This window comes from Caretta caretta, chromosome 20 (assembly GCF_965140235.1).
Source record: "Caretta caretta isolate rCarCar2 chromosome 20, rCarCar1.hap1, whole genome shotgun sequence".
Classification (NCBI taxonomy): Eukaryota; Metazoa; Chordata; order Testudines; family Cheloniidae; genus Caretta; species Caretta caretta.
The window spans coordinates 24,168,304-24,190,608 of record NC_134225.1 but is presented as its reverse complement, the minus strand read 5'-3'; the positions used below and the strand labels follow the sequence as shown (position 1 = coordinate 24,190,608).

At 44.9% G+C, this 22,305-nt stretch overlaps 1 protein-coding gene across 1 annotated transcript in view; it reads left to right on the top strand.

Annotated features, from left to right (window-relative positions):
• Window positions 1-1,402: 1,402 nt before the first annotated feature.
• Window positions 1,403-22,305, top strand: part of GMIP (GEM interacting protein) — a 39,049-nt gene continuing 18,146 nt past the window's right edge. The window contains exons 1-7 of the mRNA XM_048832052.2: window positions 1,403-1,614; window positions 13,022-13,115; window positions 14,471-14,546; window positions 17,988-18,051; window positions 19,600-19,725; window positions 20,129-20,193; window positions 20,967-21,077. Coding sequence (XP_048688009.1) covers window positions 1,593-1,614; window positions 13,022-13,115; window positions 14,471-14,546; window positions 17,988-18,051; window positions 19,600-19,725; window positions 20,129-20,193; window positions 20,967-21,077 — 558 coding nt within the window. The 5' untranslated portion in view covers window positions 1,403-1,592. The remainder of the gene's footprint in view (window positions 1,615-13,021; window positions 13,116-14,470; window positions 14,547-17,987; window positions 18,052-19,599; window positions 19,726-20,128; window positions 20,194-20,966; window positions 21,078-22,305) is intronic.

The window sequence follows — 22,305 nt, the reverse complement described above, 5'->3', positions numbered from 1 at the left end:
GAGACTGGTTCACCTGACTTTTATAATAAGAATTTCTGTAAAACACTTTATATTATGATCAGTAATTGCAGTGGAAGCCACTGAAGTTTACTCTTGCTGTAAAGTGAACCCTAGAGTTCATAACTCACTTTATGTAGGTAAATCCATAGTTTTTGAATAAATGTGTCCTACATTTCCTGTATCACTGGTTTTCAAACAAATAAGTGTTTCTACATTGAGGATGAGATTCATAGGTTTTAAGCCAGAAGGGACCTTTATGATCATCTAATCTGACCTCCTCATCACATAGGCCATAAAATTCCACCCAGTGATTGAACTAGAGCATATCTATTAAGAAGACATCCAATCCTGGTGTAAAGACTTCAAGCAAAGTTTAGTTGTCTTCAAGATGGTTTCAATCTGAGAAACCTCCTCATGGGTCTTAGGGTATGTCTACACTTTGAGCTGGGAATTACACTCTCAACTTGAGGAGACATACCCACACTAGCTCCAATTGAGCAAGTATGCTAAAAACAGAGCATGGCTGAAGTGCCATGAGCTGCAGGAGAGGCTAGCTCCTCCAAGTACATGCCTAGCGTCTTGGACAGGTAAGTACTTGGGGTGGGTAGCCCCTCCTGCCATTTGAGCCATAGTGGCTACGCTATTTTTAGTGTGCTAGCTCAACTGGAATTAGTGTGGGTATGTCTCTTTGAGCTGGGAATTATACCCCCAGCTTGCAGTGTAAATGTACCCTAACAAATACTGACTCAAGCAAGGAGCATTTGTGTCATATTAGAGGTGAGCTGGGGAAACCAGAGCTCAACTTCGAAAATCCTTGGTCAGGTTTGGGTTTTGAAAAACCAAAATCTTGAGGGGTGGGGCGGGGGGAGTGTCTCAGTTCCAGTTTGTCCAAACCACCAAAGCGTGGAACAAGAGTTTCAGATAATTGTGGGGTTTTGGTCAATTTCTACTATTCTCCCACTGTCCCAAACCAATCCCTCTTCTCTTGGTATGACTGAATATATTATTCTGGAGTAAGTGCTGCTACATGGTGCTCTACTGAAATATTTTAAGAAGAGTCTTTTAAACCAATGGCCACATTCTCTGTGCATCTATGGTAATATATTTTATAAATATGGGAAAACCTAGCATCCCTAGAAGCACCAGTCACATGTTTCCACATAAATGTGCACAGACTCATACACCCCAGGAGTTTGGAATTGTGAGTTAAGTTTTCCTGGGGTGAGAGTGAAGGTTAGCTGTGAGAGTTTGTGCTGCTGTAGGCACTGAAGCCAACAGAGTTGTAAAATGGGCCCTTCTTTGTTCGCAGACAGATCTGAATGTATGCAAATTGAACGATCAAACAAATGTACACTGCGCACAGTTTCCTTACACGGAAATGTGTCTGCAGGAAGTAGATTGGTTAAAGCGGCTGCACTTAGACCAGGGCTTCTCTGTCAATTCCCTTAGCATACAACTCATATGGACTCTCTGGCTAACCAGATAACATCAGAATTGGTCAAGGATTTGTGTTTTACTCAACTTGGCTGCGATCCAGAGCTGGGTAAACCGGGACCCTGCTGCTTTCAGACCAAAACACAGAAGACCCAGTCATGGGAGACCCTGAACCAAGTGGTATGTGTTGGCATTTGAAATAACCGTGTGAATGGTTTATAACGTAAGCTCTGTGGGATAGGGGCCATCTAGTGTGTCAGTTTGAAATGCCTAGCAGGCTGTGGTAGCTCAATGGTAAACTAACGTTTCTGTGTCTTTGCCTTTTCATGAAGACCTGGCCTGTTCCATGCGCTTTACTACAGCTCTTTCTTGCCTCCAGATGCAGCTGTGGGTTACTTTGTAGTGCAAGCTAAACTCTTAGTGAGAGAAAAGAATGCAGAGTCTCCATTACCAGGAGTCACAGGCTCCAGCGTTCTCTCTGAGAATGTGGATGCATCTCCTGCAGTACACAGTGCCTCTCTTCTGGGTTGAGGTTCTTTAAACATTTTTTGTTATAACCCCTATTTTTAAGAGTCTCTTCGTCAACCATAAACATCCTCGGGCCACATGGCATTTTCCTATTCTCAAAAGTGCAGAAATAACCAGTTCAAGATTTCACATGCTTTTTTCTAAATAAAAAAAAAGCCAGCTTTGTTTACCAAACGCAACACTCCAGGTGACTTCCCATTCAGGGAGAGAAAGCTGTGCTAATTGGAGAAAGAGAGAAAAGAGTGGAACAATTACTTTATTTTTATTTTGCAAACAGGCTATTGCGCACGTGCTCAATTTCCACCATTAAAGATTTCAGCAGCATTTTGAGCCTGTAGGGACTTTTTGACCATAAATAGTATGAAGAGATCTTTAGGGTAAAAAAAATGCTCTTTGTGGTATAACATGCTAGTATTGCTGATTGTTGTGATTTGAGAGTGAAGGGTGTGTGTGTGTGATGCTTTTACTAGAGAGGAGCAGCTCTGCCTGATGGGAAACAGGCTGGAAATGCCAAGTCTGTCACAAGTATTTGATTCAACATTAGCCAGTGACCCAGTGTCATTCCATGCAACTGAAAGCCTGGCCCAAATAGTTTCGGAAAGAGATGGGGTTTAATGGTCGCAGCAGGAGGTGGGGAGTTAGGACTCCTGGGTTCTATTACAATATCCGCAGCTGACTGTGTGACGCCTTGAATGTCTCAGGTCACCTCTCTCTGTGCCTCATCTTCCCACTTTGCAAAACTGGGATAATTATGCTGACCACAGTTCCTGGGAGCCATATAGGTACCTTGATAGGGAAGATCTCATTGGGGGTTGAGTGGCTAAGTTCATTAACATTCATAAAGCACTTTGAACACCTCAGTAAAGGGCAGAGTATTATGATGTAGTATTGACATTACCCTGGGTACTGCACATTAGCTGTGTTACCTATATTTTGACCAAGTTGGCTGCTTTTTGAATTTCTGCAGAACTGTTCAATATTTCTCTGTATTACACCCAAATCTGTCATTGTGGCTGCTCCCCACAGGTTTGGGACCTAAGGGTATCTTAAAAGGGCTGTCTCCTTCTTGGAACTGGAGTAAAATTTTGTCTAATTTTTTTTTTTTTGCTATATTATACTCGTGTCAGGTATCACCCCTTGCTGAGAAAGTTTGACTTAGCCAGTCCTCTGTTTCCTATCAGCTATGTATAATTTGCTTTAGTGCTTTTGCTTGGGGTGATGCACACACGAAAGTAGGTGGAGAATGTGAGAAATACGAAGGAGATTATAGGAAATGGTCTTGTGTCTATAAAACAGTTTGGTTCTGACTTTTCCAAGAAATCTGCGAAGCACTGTGTTGTAAAACACACGTCCCACAGGCACACACAGAGACATTGCGCTTTGAGCAGATAGCTTATTCTTGCTCCCTTTATCACCAGGGCCATCCATAGGCATACGCAACATACATGACGGCATAGGGAACCCGAAAATTTGGGGCACCATTCCTGTCGCAGGCCGCAGCTAGAATCCTCTCTTCTCCAGCCCCTCCCCTGTGCTGGGCTGGTGGACTTCTCCCCGACACCAACCCCACCCCCTCCCTCACTAGCTCCAGCCCACCACTGCCCAGAGCGGAGTCCCTCCCTGGACCCTGCCAGCCTGTGCCGGTCTCCGGCAGGGGCCGTGCCAGGGCCAGGACAGGAGGAACAAAACTTCCAGATGAGTCAGTGGGAGGGGCAGAGGGAGTCCCGCTGCGTAGGGGAAGGAGGGAGGGACTTAAAGTGACACTGCACTCACCGTCTCTCACACTTCCCTAACACACACACAGCCTCTCATGAGTCACAGTCCCCCAATACAGTCTCTCTCTCTCTCTCTCTCTCTCTCATACACACTCACACACACACACACACATACACGTATTATTATTGTTATTACTGCTTGGTAGTTCCTGTCAAAATTCTCGTGGTGAGCCAGGAGTGGCGAGGAGCTGCAGGAGGGCCATGGGCTTTGGCAAGATGCAGCCCCCACGTGACAGCGTGAAGCCTGCCTTGAACCACTGCTGCAGCATCTGCTGTGTACAAAGCTTGGTTTGTGTCAGCAAGTGGGGGGCGGGTTCTGGGGATCCATAGGCAGGGGAGGTGGCTGTGCCCCCTCGACACATTGGGGTCAGCAGCGCAGGCTGGGGCCCACCTTCAGGGAAGCATAGGGGCACAAGTTTAATAATACTGTGTAGGGCCCTGTTTATCACCTCTCCAACTTCAGCTCAGTCTTCCCTCTCACAACTGGCAGCTTGAGCTGCTTTTTCTGTTAATAATAGGAGGATGAGGTGTGAGGAGATGTCTAGGTTGCAAAAAGTAGAGAAGCTTTCACAGAGGAGAGTAGCAAGGCTTGAGAGAGCTTCTGACTAGTTTATTTGGATCAGACTGCAGTGCAGACAGTGGATTTTGAGTTACTGCCCCTGAGATTCATATGTCCTTATGTGGAGAACAGATTCAGTTCCCAGCAATACTTAAAAGATGAACATGGACTGAGAACTGAGGTCCTGTGCAGTTGGAGTGCTTGGACCAACTCTGCAGACTGTATTGCAGCCAAAGGGAGAAGTGATCTGGTAGGAAAGAATAGTTCTTTGAGTCTGTGATCAGTATCAAGAGCAGGGAAAGCAGGCACCACTGGGAATTCCTGCAGCAGCCCGAGACTCTGGAAGGCTGGTACCAAACCAAAGAGTCAGCTGTTCTAGGATTTGAAATTATACACTTACTGTGAAATGAGGTGTCAGTGGCTGAAAGGGAAGTGGTGCTTCTGCCATTCTGCAGAGCAACAACAACTCCCTCTAAAAATATCCACCCTGCTCTGCACACCCACTACTAGGGGAGCCTGCCTTTCCCGCAACAAGAGTGAATGGAAAACAAGGCTAATGGGCCTTTTGCAGGGTAGATGTAGATCAGATGACTTTTGGTCTAGTTATCTATGGAGGCCAGGAGCGTGACAGGCCTTTGCTGACACTAGCTCTTGAGAGTTGGACAGCTGTGCCCCAGCACTAGCCTTGCACAGCAGTCCCCTTTCTTTATCCTGCATGTTGTAAACCAATATGCATAGCTGGTGCTGGAAGGGTTTCATTACTCTCTGTTGCAGCGATGGAGCAGACTAGTGTTGCCAGTGGTCTGGTTTTCGACTTGGAACGCCTGCTTGAAAAGGGACCCTGGCGGCTCCAATCAGCACCACCAACTGGGCCGTTAAAGTCCAGTGGTGCTGCAGCTCTAAGGCAGGCTAGTCCCTACCTGTCCTGGCACCCCGCTGTGCCCCAGAAGCAGCCAGCAGGTCTGGCTCTGGGGTGGGGAGGAAGAGGCACAGGATTCCATATGCTGCCCTTGCCCTGTGCACTGGCTCCACACTCCTATTAGCCAGGAACCACAGCAAATGAGAACGGGGGGCGGTACCTGTGGGCGAGAGCAGCGCACAGAGCCTCCTGGCCCCCTCGCTTAGGAGCCCCCTCGCTTAGGAGCCGGACCTCCTAGCTGCTTCTGGCTGCGTCACTGACGGGGAGCCGCCCGTGGTAAGCCTGTGCCCCAACCCCCTGCCCCAGCCCTGAGCCCCACACCCAAACCCAGAGCCCTCTCCTGTACCCCAAACCCCTCACCCCCCTGCACCCCAACCCCCTGTCCAGACCAGAACCCCCTCACAGACCCTGAATGTGCAAGGATATTCTAGATAATAGGGTTGCTAGAGATGTCACAAATCTACTTCAGCCTTTTGTATCAGGTATGAAAGACCCTTCTTGCCCATAAACTTATTTAACTTCTCCATGATCCCTCCGCTACCAGACTGCTGCACTCCCTGATCATCCACGTGGTGTCTCCGTTTCCCCACCTATAAAATAGGGATAATAATATTTCCCTGCCTCACATGAGTGTTATGGGGCTTAAGTAATATTTGTGAAGGGGTTTGGGGGCCTCAGATGGAACATGCCACAGAAGAGCAACACATTATTAATTATTATTATAATATCTAAATGACATTTATCCTGTTTCACCTTTAGCCCACTATTCTTTTCCCCAGAGCAAGTATTCTTTGTGAAAAATTATTCCTCTTCTCTGGTACTGACCAGCGTATTTGTTTACTTATATAGTGTTAAGATCTCTCATAAGACTCAAGGTAGTTTATGGCTACACAAATTAATGTATTAGTAGTACCTAGGAGTTGCAGTAATGGACATGAGGCCCATTGTTCTAAGTACTTCGCAAACACAGAACTAGGAAGTCCCTGCCCCAAAGAGGTTACAATAAGAGACAAAAGGTGAATAAAAACAGACTGACGTGGAAGTGCTAGAAAACAGTGAGACCATATTGGGCAGTAGCCTCAATGCACCCATTGCCTAACTATTGTCAAGTTTTTTGTAAGCTTACAGTAAAGGAGTTTTAAAGAATTATTTGAAGTATAATGAGGTAGCTTTGTAGATATTTCTGAGGAGCTACTTCAAATCATGAGGGACAACATGGGAGAAAGCACAAAGATGACTGTGAAAATTTAACAAGTGAATAATTGAGGCTGGCACCATGGGGCAATTCAAGGTGAGAATCAACATCTTGATAGCGAAAGAGAAACTATCATAGAAATGTAGGGCTGGAAGAGACCTCAAGAGGTCATCTAGTCCATTCCCCTGTGTTGAAAAAGGGTCAGGTATATCTAGACCCATCCCCAACAGGTGTTTATCTAACCTGTTCTTTAAAACCAACAATGATGGGGATTCTACAGCCTCCTTAGGACAGCTGTTCAAGTGCTTAATTATCCTTATAGTTAGAAAGGATAATAGTTAACCTAACTCTTCCTTGCTGTAAAGCCAATTCCTTCTCAGCCTGCCCTTGATCCTGGAGGTTGATCACTGTTTTCTTAATAACAACCATATAAATATAAGATTTGTACAGTGTCCCCTCAGTCTTCTTCTGTAGACCAAGCATGCCCAATTCTCTCCACCTTTTCCCATAGGTCCCGTTTTCTAAGCTTCTTATAATTTTTGTTGTTCTCCTCTGGATTCTCTCCAATTTGTTCACATCTTTCTTAAAGTGTGATTCTCAAAACTGGACACAGCACTGCAGCTGAGGCCTCACCAGTGCTGAAGAGAAAGGAATGATTACCTTCCATGTCTTACATATAACACTCCTGTTAATACATCCAGAATGACATTTGCCTTTTTTGCAACAGTGGACTATGGTCGGTGATGAGCCATGAAAGTGAATACAAGTAGCTTATGTTTAAATGGGATGACGTTCCTTTATCAGAGATTCTTGGGCATGTAAAGAGTTTGGTCTGGACCTGTATGTGCTGAAAGGCCACTTGGAGGCTGACAGCCGGTTAGGACAGATGGGCGTTCTTGCTAGATAAGAAAGGGACTATCTGTATCCCTATGAACGTATGTTTTGACTACACAGCTGGGTGCTTAATGGAGCTGGCATTTGCTAGGACAGGAAAACGTCTTAAATCCAATTTCTTTCTGCTTTAAGTTGAAATTTTAATGATAAATACAGTGAAGGAACCTGAGTGACTGAGGCTATTTCTATTTTATATTCCATTTCAATCAAGCCTCACTTTCAAAAGCATAATCTATCATTTTGCCCGTCGCCATTTGTGCTAAGTAGATCAAATACCCTGATGAATCACTTCCTCCTGTTTTACAATATCTTTTATTTCTACAACTCTGTAAATAAAGGAGAAGGGAAAGTGACCACTCAAGAAAGAAAACAAGATTTTAGGAATCTAACTTCCTAACCAGACCGCTTGTGACTCTAATTTTTCCAGTTTCAGCTGATTTGTTAGATATGTTGTGCCTCACTTTACGAAGTGACTATTTCTCCCAGAATGCCAAAATCAGAAAAGAGGTTTTTTAACTTGGCTATGACTTGTGGTTGTATTCTCTGATGCTTCTAGTTCTACATAGAGGGCCAGTGAAACAGGCAGAATTGCAGGATCTCAATGCTTGGAGGAGATGGTGTTCAGAGGAGGGATTTAGGTTTATTAGGAACTGAGGAATCTTTTGGGAAAGGAGGAGCTATACAGGAAGCATGGGCTCAGCCTAAACCAAAATGGAACAAGATTACAAAATTTTTAATTTTACATGCCAGCAAAGGGGTTTTTAAAACTAAAGGCTAGAGGAAAGCTGACAGTGCGGAGGAAGCACATGGTTTGGACAGACACATCCCTGAGTGGAGGATTTATTAAAGGGAATACTGAATATCCTAGTAAAAAGGAGAGGATAGAAGTTCATAAAGTGCAGTAGGAAGTAAGATGACACAATCAACCAAAAATGAGTACCCTTCAATTATGTCACATGAAAGCAGACAACTAAATATGACAAATGTTATAAGTGCTTGTATACAAATGCAAGAAGTCTAAATACTAAGATGGGTGAACTTGAGTGCCTGGTCTTAAAATGAAGATATTGCTACAATAGGCATCACAGAAACTTGGTGGAATGATAAACAATGGGACACAGTAATACCATGGTACAAAATATATAGGACTGAGAGTAGGTTGCACTGATGGGGGAGTGGCACTATTTTTGAAAGAAAGCATAGAGTCAAATATAATAAAAATCTTAAATCTAAACAGTACCAGAGAATCTCTATGAATAGAAATTCCATGCTTGAACAAGAGTATTGCAGTAGAAATATGTTGGGCAAGAGTCACCACAGCTTTTGCAAAGGGAAATCATGCCTCAATCTATTAGAATTTGTAGGGTGTCAACAAACATGTAGATGAGGGTGATCCATTGGATATAAGAAAAGGAGGAGTACTTGTGGCACCTTAGAGACTAATAAATTTATTTGAACATAAGCTTTCGCGAGCTACATCTCACTTCATCGGATCCATGCAGTGGAAAAGACAGTATTTTCCACTGCATGCATCTGATGAAGTGAGCTGTAGCTCACGAAAGCTTATGCCTAAATAAATTTGTTAGTCTCTAAGGTGCCACAAGTACTCCTTTTCTTTTTGCGGATACAGACTAACATGGCTGCTACTCTGAAACCATTGGATATAGTGTACTTGGACTTTGAGAAAGCCTTTGATGAGGTCCAGTCAACAAAGGCTTTCAAGCAGAGTGGGCAATCATGGGATAAGAGGGAAGGTCCTCTCGGCTCATTAACAGGTTAAAAGATAGGAAACAAAGGTTAGGCATAAACGGTCAATTTGCCCACTTGAAAGGTAAACAGTGGGGTCCTCCAAGGATCTGTACTGGGATCAGTGCTGTTCAACATACTCGATGTAGGAAAAGGGGTAAACAGTGAGGTGGCAAAGTTTGCAGACTATACAAAATTACTCAAGATAGTTAAATCTTAAACAGACTGCAATGAGTTACAAGGGGATCTCGTTACTGGGCAAGAAAATGGCAGATGAAATTCAGTGTTGATAATTGCAAAGTAAGGCACACTAGAAAACAATCCCAGTAGTGTATACAAAATGGAATCTAAATTAGTTATTACCAGTCATGGAAAGATCCTGGAATCATCAAGGATAGTTCTCTGAAAAACATCTGCTCGATGTGCTGCACACAAAAGAAAAGCTAACAATGTTAGGAAACATTAGGAAATGGATAAATCTGTGGTACGCCCACACCTTGAATACTGCATGTAGTTCTGGTCACTCCATCTCAAAAAGGTTATTAGAACTGGAAAGTACAGAAAAGGGCAACAACAATGATTAGGCATATGACAGAGCATCCATATGAAGAGATTAAAAAATGGACTGTTCAGCTTGGAAAAGAGACAGCTGAGGGTTATAAACTCATGTGGAGAAAGGGTAAAGAACACTTATTCACTTTCACATACCACATGAACCAGAGGTCACCCAATTAAATTAATAGGCAGCAGGTTTAAAGCAAACATAAGGAAGTAGTTCTTCACATGACACGCAGTCAACCTGTGGAATTCATTGCCAGGGGATATTGTAAAGGCTAAAAGTATAACTGGATTCAGAAATGAACTAGATAAATTGATGGAGGATAGGTCTATCAGTCAAGAGGGTTATGGATACAGCCCCTTGCTCTGGGTGTCCCTAAACCTCTGACTGGTAGAAGTGATGACTGGATGATAGTGGATGGATCACTTGATAAAATTGTCCTGTTCTGTTCTCACCCTCTGAAGCAGCTGGCATTGGCCGCTGTCAGAAGACAGAATACGGGGCTAGATGAACTGTTGTTCTGACCCAGTATTGCCATTCTTATGCTCTTATGACCAATTGAGTTGTGGGTCTAGTGAGGAGCAGAATTTCTACAAATCTAAAAAAAAAAAAACCAAAAAAACAGTCAATGACTGCGAGATAGATGTGCCCCTTCTCTTTGCAGTGGTCTAGTTCACAATTCCCAAGGTGGGACAGATGAAGCAATGTAAATTAGACTCTTTGGGTTGTGTCTTTCTGGTCATTCTGCAAGAGTAACATGATTCTACCTTACATTTTAGGTCCCGCTCTCTGTTGGGGCCACTCATTGACATTCGGGCTCACTCCTGGCATTTTATGGGAGGCCCTGGTGTTACTTATGTATCCTTGCCAACATGTAACCCAACTGTACTTGCAGGGCCACAATAGGTTTGCTATAGGTGATCAGACTTTTCACCTTTGGAGAGGTTTCAGAATTACAGCCGTGTTAGTCTGTATTTGCAAAAAGAAAAGGAGTACTTGTGGCACCTTAAAGACTAACCAATTTATTTGAGCATAAGCTTTTGTGAGCTACAGCTCACTTCATCCGATGAAGTGAGCTGTAGCTCACGAAAGCTTATGCTCAAATAAATTGGTTAGTCTCTAAGGTGCCACAAGTACTCCTTTTCTTTTCACCTTTGGAGAGTTCCTCTCTCGTGACATGGAAGTCACAGGCTGGATGTGGGACCACTGAGAGGTAACTGGGCAAGCAATAGGATACAATTTACAATGGTGTATTAGCATCAATGTTAATTTTAATCAGCTCTAATTTCTTTCATGAGGCTGGCAGGCAAGTCCAAATGACCTCTACACTTCCTCCTGGCCTTTGGTAAAAGCACTCCTGGGTTACATTCCCTGTTGGGATGAAATGCTCAGACTTTTGAAGAATGATGTCACCATTAATCTCAGTTTCTTGCTCAGCAAAGACAAATAAGGTATAAACGTTCCCATCTTTGTGCTCCATTGCATAGAAGAGGTGCCTGCACTGTGTTGAACTTCGTTGCAGCTTGGAAACTGGCCATGCTCCTTTAACCCAGGCTGTTCCATGGCCCATCAAATGGATAGGCTTGGGGTGGGCTGCATTGGCCTTTTCCCTTTACTCTTAATGATGCTTTTTTAAAATGAGTTGGCCTCTGACACAGCGTGACAGACACAGAGTCACTTTCACCTGACCCAGGACCCATATTTCTTAGAATATGGAAGCAAGATTATCTCTAAAGCTGCTCTGTCTTTCTCTGCTTCGCTGTAAAGCTTCTGTCCAGAACCTTCACAGCCTCCTCACTTCCTGCCAGACAATTCTGCTTCAAATTTAAAGAAAGTTTGTGAGAATAGGTGTACTCTATCTATGATCTTGCAGGCACAGGCCACCTTAAAGGGGGGTCATGTCCTGTTCCTTTCCTCTCACCCATCTCCTTTTGTATCAGCCTGAGGGAAAAGGCTGGCTTGCAGTGGGGAGTATACAGCACCTCTGGAGGGGCATAACAGCAGGTGCCTTCCTCCTGCACACTGGGGAGTTCAGACAGGCAGAATTCCCCACTCCCTGGACTCCCCAGGGGCAGTGTGACTGTGCAATGGACCTTACGATGTGGGCTGTGTGTGGGTTCCACAGTCCACTCCTCACTGAGGAGCTGCCAGAGCAGCCAACCTTCTAATAAAAACCTGACTTGAAAATCTGCATATTTCAGATGTGACACAGACCAGCTGTACTGTAGTCAGATTAACAAGAAAAGACACTGACTTTTCCATCAAGCACCATTAAGTGACATTTGCAAGTGCTTGCTCACTGACTGCACCTCTCAGCTACAAGTGAAGTAACTCTTGATTTAGGTCAACCACATCCTGTTTCCTGGAATGTCAGGGGGACCAAAAAAAAGAAGAGTGAAGTTCACTTCTGTTTATACCAAATATGCCTAGTTCTCTATTTTAAAAAATGCCGTTGCTTTTCTGCAGTAGGACAAGTCTAGTTTCTGTCCATAGTCCTAACTGAATGTATCTGAGTAGGAAGCAAAATTTGCCTTCTGTACATCCTGCATAAAACACATGTGCTCACAACCACCCTTGTGTTTGTGCAATTTACTCAGGCCTTTGGAAGATCAGTGGCAGGAATTTATTGCTGTTATGAATGCTTGTCATGAAATACAGCACATATAATATTTCAGCAGCTAGAGTATCACCAGAAATAAGCATGTATGGTATTGAGAAATGGTTACTACACACAACACATTGCAACACAGGATAGCATGTGTTGTTCAAGCAATGGACAACTTCCACAACTCAGCCCTGCCCATGCATCTTGATCCCAATCTGCAGTGCTACATACACACTCAGCTCTGCCAATGCACGTTACGAATCATATGCACCACTAACTGATACACAAGACTCGAGCTCCAAAGTAGAGGCCAATTACTAACTTGATCCAAGTGTCGTGCAGACAGGTACTATGTGCAAGCATCTCACACACAGCACTCCAATGCACATTAGCACCAATACGCAGTGCTTCTGCTATTTCAGTTCAGAACCTATTCGAGAGAGTTCCTGCTAATTTACCTATCTGATCTTGGGCCTGTTCCCTCGCCCAATGGAGCTGGTGGAAAGTCTCCTATTTACATTAGTGGGCTCTGGATCTGGCTTCCCGTTTCCAAGAGGCTCAGTCACCCAAGCAGCCTTGGAAAATGTCTGGTTTTCCCACAGTTTTATCTCCTCCCATCTGTGGCCTCCCATTATTACCCTCCTGTTAGCCCACCATGGTTTGCTACTTTCCTCACCATTCTCTGTATATTGGACCTGATCCAAAGCTCACTGCAATGCACAGGGCTCCCAGTGACTTCGGTGGACATTGGATCAGGCCCATTGGGATTTCTTAGCAAAACTGTTTCTCTTTCCTATTTATCTCCAGGTCTCAACCATCAAGTGAGAGGGTCTGAAAACAAGAAGCGGTACAGTGAGATTTTCCGGAGTCTGGACGCCTTAGAAATCTCGCTTGGAAATGCGTATGTACACAAACAGGATGGGTCTGGTTCCAGTTCCATGGGGCCTTAACCATTCATATCTGCTTTTTCCCTTTCCTTTTTTACAGTGTTTGCACATTCACTGTATATATTATTTGTGACTCATTACCTCCATTGCCTATTAATACCCTTTTCATGTTTAGAAAAATCATCAGAGTCCCCTCCCTGCTTCTTTTTCTCTAGGTTCGAGATTTTCTGCCTATAACTTGGATTTACTTTACTATCTTCCAGGCTTCCTAAGATAGTCAATCACGTACCTTTCTTCTGAACTTTGCAGCACCTTACTAGAGAGGATGTTTTCAGGGAGCTCTGGATTTACACCAGCGATAGCAGAGTCTGGCCCATTGTTGTTGTAGTCATTTAATATGTATATCGTAGTAGCACCTAGAGGCCAACCTGATTCAGGGTCCCATTGTGCTAGGTGCTGTCCAGAGCTAATGACAATCTCTGCTCTGAAGATCTTGTCTTTCAGCCTTAATCCACACACATTCTGAGAGAGATTGTGGAATCCTCCCTTGTGATGGTGATCACTTGAAGTGAATGGGGCTATTTATGTGAGTCAGTGCTCACTAGTGTAAATTCCACACTTGGCCCTATATTATATAATCAAACACTGAAGGACATGTCTGTCTTCTCTCAAGTGTTTTATGTTTGCCCACTACAGTGCACCATCTCCAATAAAATTATTTAATTTGTAAAAGAAAAACTCACATGAAATAAAAGCAGATAAAATGGCAGAGAAGGGTTTATTTAGGTAATCTCTATTGCTTTGTAGCATATTAAATGGTGGGGTTTATAAGAACAACAGTTCTATTAAAATTCAAACAGATAAAAGGTGGAGAGCTCATTCTGCTGGGTATATTTGTTCTGTTGCTCTAGTTAACTCTGGGATAGGCGCAGACACCCACCGATGGCTTCAGCTGGGTATGCAATAGCTATAGTTGCACTATAAACCCTCCTTTGTGTATGCTCCATAAGCTTGGTCTCAGTTATATCTACGAAACCCAATGAACTAATTGAGATTAAATGGGTTTAACAGAGCAGAATTTGGGCATCTCTTTCTTATAACTACCTTCAGCTGAGACATGGATCCCCTGACTCTGCTAAAGGCTACAATGATCATTTCTGGTTAGATTCTTAAATAATAATAATTTGGACTAAGTCAGGTCAAAAACCAGCTGGTTACAGATTGACCTCTCTCTTAGTCATATTCTGCCTTTTAGACCCCAGAAGAGATGGGCTCAGCAATAAATTAAGTGCCATGGTTCTAATCCTGCATTTTGCAGCTTCCAATAGCATTAAGTCTTTATTATTTAATCAGTTTATTTACTTTACAGGACAGTTGACATGTTCATTGATGACACAGACAGCACGGACACTACAGACTTGATCCCAGAGAGCAAGATGCTTCCAGTAAGCGAAAAGAAGAGAACCCTTTTCAATAGAGATTAAGTAACGTTTATTCTAGCAAGGGAAATGAAGTTGTTTTTTGGTTAGAATTCTTACCAAAGGAGAGAGACATGCTAGGTGCACAGATACAGTGATGGTGTTAGAACAGTGGTGGGCAACCTGTGGCCCGTCAGAGTAATCTGCTGGCAGGCCGCAAGACAGTTTGTTTACATCGACCGTCTGCAGACATGGCCACCCGCAGCTCCCAGTGACTGCGCTTCCCTGTTCCCGGCCACTGGGAGCTGTGGGGGGCTGTGCCTGCGGATGGTCGATGTAAACAAACCGTCTCCCAGCCCACCAGCAGATTATCCTGATGGGCCGCAGGTTGCCCACCACTGTGCTAGAAGAACCTGTACAGAATAGAAAGTGAGAAGCGTGGCTAATTTTATTTTGGGGGCTAAAGAACAAATAATACTTCATGGAATTTTCAAATGCATGCAGTTTGGATTCACTCTTGCTGATTAAGAAAAAGTAATTTCCTCCATGCCAGGAATCACTGGGTAAAGTTCTAGGACCTACGCTATGCAAAAAGGTGGACAAGATGGCAGTACTGTCAACCCAAAGTGCTCAGAAATCATGAATCTGGCAGCAAAAATCCATGAGATTTGCTTAAAAGCTCAAAATTGCCTTAAGAAAAGGAGTACTTGTGGCACCTTAGAGACTAACCAATTTATTTGAGCATGAGCTTTCGTGAGCTACAGCTCACTTCATCGGATGCATTCCGTGGAAACTGCAGAAGACATTATATACACACAGAGACCATGAAACAATACCCCCTCCCACCCCACTGTCCTGCTGGTAATAGCTTATCTAAAGTGATCATCAAGTTGGGCCATTTCCAGCACAAATCCATGTTCTCACCCTCCGCCCTCCCCCCCACACAAACTCACTCTCCTGCTGGTAATAGCCCATCCAAAGTGACCACTCTCTTCACAATGTGTATGATAATCAAGGTGGGTCATTTCCAGCACAAATCCAGGGGGGTTAGGGAGTGAGAGAACCTGGATTTGTGCTGGAGATGACCCACCTTGATTATCATACACATTGTGAAGAGAGTGGTCACTTTGGATGGGCTATTACCAGCAGGAGAGTGAGTTGGGGGGGGGGGAGGGCGGAGGGTGAGAACATGGATTTGTGCTGGAAATGGCCCAACTTGATGATCACTTTAGATAAGCTATTACCAGCAGGACAGTGGGGTGGGAGGGGGTATTGTTTCATGGTCTCTGTGTGTATATAATGTCTTCTGCAGTTTACACAGTATGCATCCGATGAAGTGAGCTGTAGCTCACGAAAGCTCATGCTCAAATAAATTGGTTAGTCTCTAAGGTGCCACAAGTACTCCTTTTCTTTTTGCAAAGACAGACTAACACGGCTGTTACTCTGAAAATTGCCTTAGTCACTGCAAATTAGTGTCTTAGTGAAATTTAATGCCATATAGAGGGTCAGACTAGATCCAATGTTCCCTTCTAGCCCTAATTTATACAAATCTATAAAAACCCATGAGATTTTTGAAAATAGACTTGGGTTTTTTATTTGCCTTCAGATTTTGAGCCTTTAGGCTGCACTCATGTTACGTTTTCAGGCTTTTCTCCAGAGCTAACAGGGTTAGAAGCTTATTTGTCCCTGTCATGGATCATGCACACCCCATCCCCTTTTGGGATGGGGCATGGGTCATTATAGGCCCATGGGCAACTCTGCACGACCCCTCTGGGTCTTGGAGTAATGTGGCCTAACAACCAAAGTCACTCCACCTTCTCTTGCAATCAGGGCTGTGCGGCCTACCTGCCTGAGTTAGTAGAGCGGCCCTCGTAATCGGTAGGGGTGGTGAGCCAGGCCACCACTCGAGGGTGGGCGGCAGCCAGGATAGGGAGACCCGGGCCTTCCCTCTCCACTGGGTCCCAACCCAGGGCCCTGTCGGTGGCAGGGTTGCCCACCACCAGCTCGGCAGGGATCCAGCCAAAACACGCTGAGCTAGTCTCCGGGTCTCCGACCACCTCCCTGGGTTACTTCCTACCCACTTCTCTGCGGCTTGGAGTCTCAGGGTTCCCCCAGTCTCTCCTCCCTCTGTGGCATCTGGAGCCTGGGAGGTCGGGGTGGGGGGTGGTGTCGCTGCCATCTGGCTGACCTCCGCATCGTGATACTAAACTGGGAGGAGTGGTAGATACGCTGGAGGGGAGGGATAGGATACAGAAGGACCTAGACAAATTGGAGGATTGGGCCAAAAGAAATCTGATGAGGTTCAATAAGGATAAGTGCAGGGTCCTGCACTTAGGACGGAAGAACCCAATGCACAGCTACAGACTAGGGACCGAATGGCTAGGCAGCAGTTCTGCGGAAAAGGACCTAGGGGTGACAGTGGACGAGAAGCTGGATATGAGTCAGCAGTGTGCCCTTGTTGCCAAGAAGGCCAATGGCATTTTGGGATGTATAAGTAGGGGCATAGCGAGCAGATCGAGGGACGTGATCGTTCCCCTCTATTCGACATTGGTGAGGCCTCATCTGGAGTACTGTGTCCAGTTTTGGGCCCCACACTTCAAGAAGGATGTGGATAAATTGGAGAGAGTCCAGCGAAGGGCAACAAAAATGATTAGGGGTCTGGAACACATGAGTTATGAGGAGAGGCTGAGGGAGCTGGGATTGTTTAGCCTGCAGAAGAGAAGAATGAGGGGGGATTTGATAGCTGTTTTCAACTACCTGAAAGGGGGTTCCAAAGAGGATGGCTCTAGACTGTTCTCAATGGTATCAGATGACAGAACGAGGAGTAATGGTCTCAAGCTGCAGTGGGGGAGGTTTAGATTGGATATTAGGAAAAACTTTTTCACTATGAGGGTGGTGAAACACTGGAATGCGTTACCTAGGGAGGTGGTAGAATCTCCTTCCTTAGAGGTTTTTAAGGTCAGGCTTGACAAAGCCCTGGCTGGGATGATTTAACTGGGAATTGGTCCTGCTTTGAGCAGGGGGTTGGACTAGATGACCTTCTGGGGTCCCTTCCAACCCTTATATTCTATGATTCTATGATTCTATGTGACGCGCCGGCAGTTCTTCAGCAGGAGTCTGCAGAACACCTCCTTCCTCTCCAGCAGTCAGCCCCAAATTAATTGGGTTGCTCCCTTTTATACCTGGCCTGCACATGCCCAACAGGGGTGAGGGGGCGTGGCCTCCTCAGCCTAAAGAGAGGAATTAACCCCTGCAGTCCCAGTGCAGGGTGTGCACACCCTGTCACAGTTCCCACATTCCTGTAAATTGTGGAGTTTTATATTATGCTACTAGCCTTCTGTCAAGTCTTTAGCTACCTTCCTCACTACATAAAACTTCCCAGGAAAGAAGACGACAACTCTAAGACCAGCTCTTAGTAAATTCCTCTAAACATCTGGATAATATTTTTCTTCCTTTTTTTTCCCATAGGTGGATGAAAATTTCTACAAGAGCAAAAGCAATTTGGAGGGGCAGGTGCAGATGAAAATCACAGGTAATTTAAGAGAAGCAAAGTAAAATATATAGATGACTCAAGAATAGTTGATCCATTTTCTGTCATTGGCTCTTGTTCCCCACCTATGAACAAGAATGTACAATTCAGATGTCCCCTGGTTGCCATTACCTTATATGGCCATGGCAGATTCCAGCAGAGATGAATATAGTCATATGTGTCCATTTGGGGCTCTAAAGCTCAGTATTCACATTGCTCCCTATAAACCCTTGAGATGAGGTGCTCTATTCACCACCAGGATAACACCTCCTCTTGGACACTCTGGGAATTAGCTCTGCAAGGCCAGCACCCCTTTCTGCACTTGCACATCATCTCTCCATCCTCTCTGGCTTGTCTGCAGCCTCTGTCTTGCTCCAAGAGTTGCCTCTTCATGACTCAGCCCTCCAGCCAGTCCCTTTCAGGCTTGTGTATCAAAGTCCCTTCTCACCAGCAGTCTTCCCTTCCACTGCCCCTCCCTCAGTGGCTGGTAGGGGAACCAGGCCCACCCTCTTCTCTGGGTTCTAGCTCAGCAGCTAAAGTCTATTCCCTCACAGACCTTGCTACCTTTTCCTGAACCTTCTCCTTCCTACCTTCCCCCTCTCTGAGTTCACCAGCCTCTCAACTGCCTACTCCCAGGGAGTAACTGTGGGCTACTTGTCTTTATCCCAACCCTGCTCCTTCTTCCTCATATGGGCTGCCTCATGCAGTCAGGGGATTACTTAGCCACTTGATTCCCCTCAGCTGCGGCCTGTTGGGTTAATTAGCCCCATTCTCAATCTATATTAACCCTTTCCAGGTAAGTGTGGGATGAATACCCATCATACCCCCTCTGAGCCCCTTGTTTACACATGTTTTCACCTGTTATCCCACTAACACCTACCTTCGTACACTGACTTTGACTTTTGAGTACTGGGACGTTAATTCTCTATATTTCTATAGCTGCCTGTCAATTTTTAGTACAATAAATATTTTCCCAATAATAAAAATCAGTTACTGTATTTGAAATGCTGTTGTTGCTCACTTTTCATAGACTCATCAGTTCTGTATTCATCACTGGCATCATAAAGTCCCATATAAAACCACGTCTCCCCTCATGAGAATCTTACATTGAAGAGAAGCCATTTTCTAATTTGTGTGATGACAACTTTTGGCTTGAAGTTCTGTCAGAATTGCTAACTTCAGTGCTGTGAGTCGGTCTCAGCATCCTCAAGGAGCAGAGAGGGAGCATAACTGCAATTCGTCACTCCCATTACCATCACACAATGGGTCCTGGCCTCTAATTTACAAAAAATAAACTTAATAAAAGTTCTATTTTAAATGCATTTGGTCCCCAATAAAATGTATCTAAATTGCCTAAAACTCATATGGCTGTGCTGGGGAGTTGGTGTGAGATTGCCGATTGCGGTGAAATAGCTTGTATAGCCTTGTTGTTCCATGAAAGATCTCTTCTATGACCTGTTGTTATGTGAAGATGGCACAAGCCAAAATATCAGAGAGATTCACCCTGGGGGAGCCTTTGAAGCCCTTCTGAGTCTGGATTTATTTTTGCAGTTGAAGAGGCTGATGAGATGCTGATAAAATGCGAAGGTGGTGTTGATGCAGCACTTGAATATGCCAAAACGTGGTGTAAATATGTCAAAGAACTGCTGAGCTGGATTGATAAACGCCTGAATTATGGTGAGTCCCATTAGCGGAATCCATAATCTCTCCACTGCTTCCACTTATGGTACCAAATTCTCTCATTGCAGAAGGGTGAACTAGGGCCAGCTTTAAGACCTTGTACTCTCATAGCTTGGTGTTTCTCTGCAGAGCCAGCAGGGGGGTTACTGCAGGCAGCAGTGGATTCAAATAAGCTAACAAGGAACAGGTGAAAGGTTGCTTTTCTAACTTGGGTCTGAACCAGATATTAAAATGCAGAATCATTTCTTAGCAGAAAAGGCCGGGCTATAAATTCTTCTAGTCCTAAAACCTCCTTTAGGATGATGCTAATTCACATACTGGCTGAGCAATACCTCTGTTCTTGGGAGACATCCCCCTGCCACTGAAGATCTAGACACTAACCTGTTCTTCCCTTTCACAGAAATAGAGTTTGCCAAAAGCATTGTGAAGATAGCAGAATCAGGCCGATATACCATTAACCAACAGGTATAATTTCTTTTGGATTTTCCTTCTTGGATTGCTTTCACTGTACAAGAGGGTTTATTGTGCCGCTGTGTATACATCACTTATGGAGCTAAATCAGCTCTGTTTTGAATCATGCTGAAGCCTACAGGACATGATTTCCCATTTGTTAAAAGTACAGTACTGCGAAGAAGTTCAGTAATTTGCTGGGTACAAGTCTAAGCAAGGGCATTAAGGATATTCCAAATACCGACATAACATAAGAACATGGGAATTCCCAGACTGGATTAGACCCATTATTCATCTCGCCCAGTATCCCGTCTCTGCCAGTGGCCAATACCAGAAGCCTCAGGGGAAGGTGCAAAAAACTGCACAGTAGGCAGCTGTGGGTAATCTGCCTCCTATGAAAGTTCATCCTAATTCCTAATAGTTAGAGATTGGTTTAAGTCCTGAAGCAGGAGGTTTTATATTCCTTCCAAAAGTTCTGTCTAGCATTAACTGTCATAGTTAATAAAGCTCTCAGAGCTGGGACAATTCCCTTTTTCTTCCATACGGTTATAAAGGGAACAAAGATTGTTCTATGCAGTAGACAAAGGGATGCATTCGTAATATGTCAAAGGAGTGGAACAGAGAATAAATACTCCCTTTGATGCTGCTTTGTGATGTGCAGTGTGTGTTTGTTATAGCTGTAATCAACATGGACAACCATTTCAGTTCATAATAAGCAAAAGCTCTTTAACCTGGAGAAGCTGTTGTGGCTACCTGGTATATATGATGCACACTCTCTGCCTCTCCAGGTCTGCATGCCACTCCAGCTGCTCTACACCATGGTCCTGGAACATGACATAAAGATTGGGAGTTTAGCCATTGAGACTGCAGGGGCTTTGCAGCTGAGAGAATACTGCCAGGTACTGTATTTCCTGCTTAGGTCACAGTTTAATCTCACTGGTTAGCCAAAGGCAGCAGCCAGGGTAGTTCAAGGGCGGGCCCATTAATCTTTTGGGAGCTAGATGCTCTCTCTGATTTGACTGAGAGAAACAGGAAGGAAGTCCACACCCAGCTTCTGGGAAAGGGAAGTTACTTCCCAACAGAGCAGCATTCTGGGAGCTTTGGTTTCTGATGTCATAGCCTCAGATGCCAGAGCTGGTGCTGTTCTCAAACCATGTCTCTCTCCACCTTCCCATGTAACCAGCATCCATATGGTACCTCAGCTCTCTCGGGTCAACAGTGACAGTGAGAGCCAGAAAGACCCCAGCTTGCCTCTCAGGGGCCAGGTGGAATCTGTGGTTCCTTCTTACTAAAGAATTGCACACATTTGATCTGGAATTGCTGGGAGGCAACAAACACAGGGACTTTACACAGTCCCTTTCCAGAGCAGAACCTTGCTGTGGCTCATCCTACCCATTCTTCCATGCCTGTGAAGAGTGTTTCTGCTCTGCTGAACTGGCAGGATGCCAGGACCTGTGCAGGGGGATCACATGCTATAGCATGGAGTGCCACTCTGCAGGGGCTCCTGGCATATCTGTGTGTAACAGTTTATTGGGAGCTAAATGCGCTGGGAGGATCTGTACCTACTCCTCTCAATGGTGTGCATGTGTGTGTGCGAGGGAGGGAGAGAGAGACACACACAGTCTGGAACCTAGTCTAGCTTTAGGATGCAGTGGAAGCTGCAGAGCAGTTCGGGGTATGTCTACACTGCAGTTAAACACCCACAGCTAGCCTGTGCCCACTGACTTGGGCTTGTGGGGCTCAGGCTATGGGGCTGTTTAGTTGCGTTGTAGATGTCCAGGCTCAGGCTGGAGCCCCAGCCGGAACATGTACACCACAGTTAAACAGCCCCACAGCCCAAGCCCCTGCAGCTCAAGTCAGGTGGCCTGGGCCAGCCATGGGTGTCTAATTCCAGTGTAAACATACTCTGGGTGACCCGGAAGGCATTTTTCTGCCTCCCCACTAGTTTGCCCAGTTACTCAGGCCGAGGCAGGGCAGATGCTTCAGACTTTCCCCTCTTGCAATCTTGATGACATGAAGTGACTTGGTTTAATGTAACCCTTTACTGTCTGGGTATGAAAAGAGGCTGCAGCAGTAGAGGGGTAGGGTTAGCATCCTGACACTGATCCTTAAACAGCTCCAGCCTTT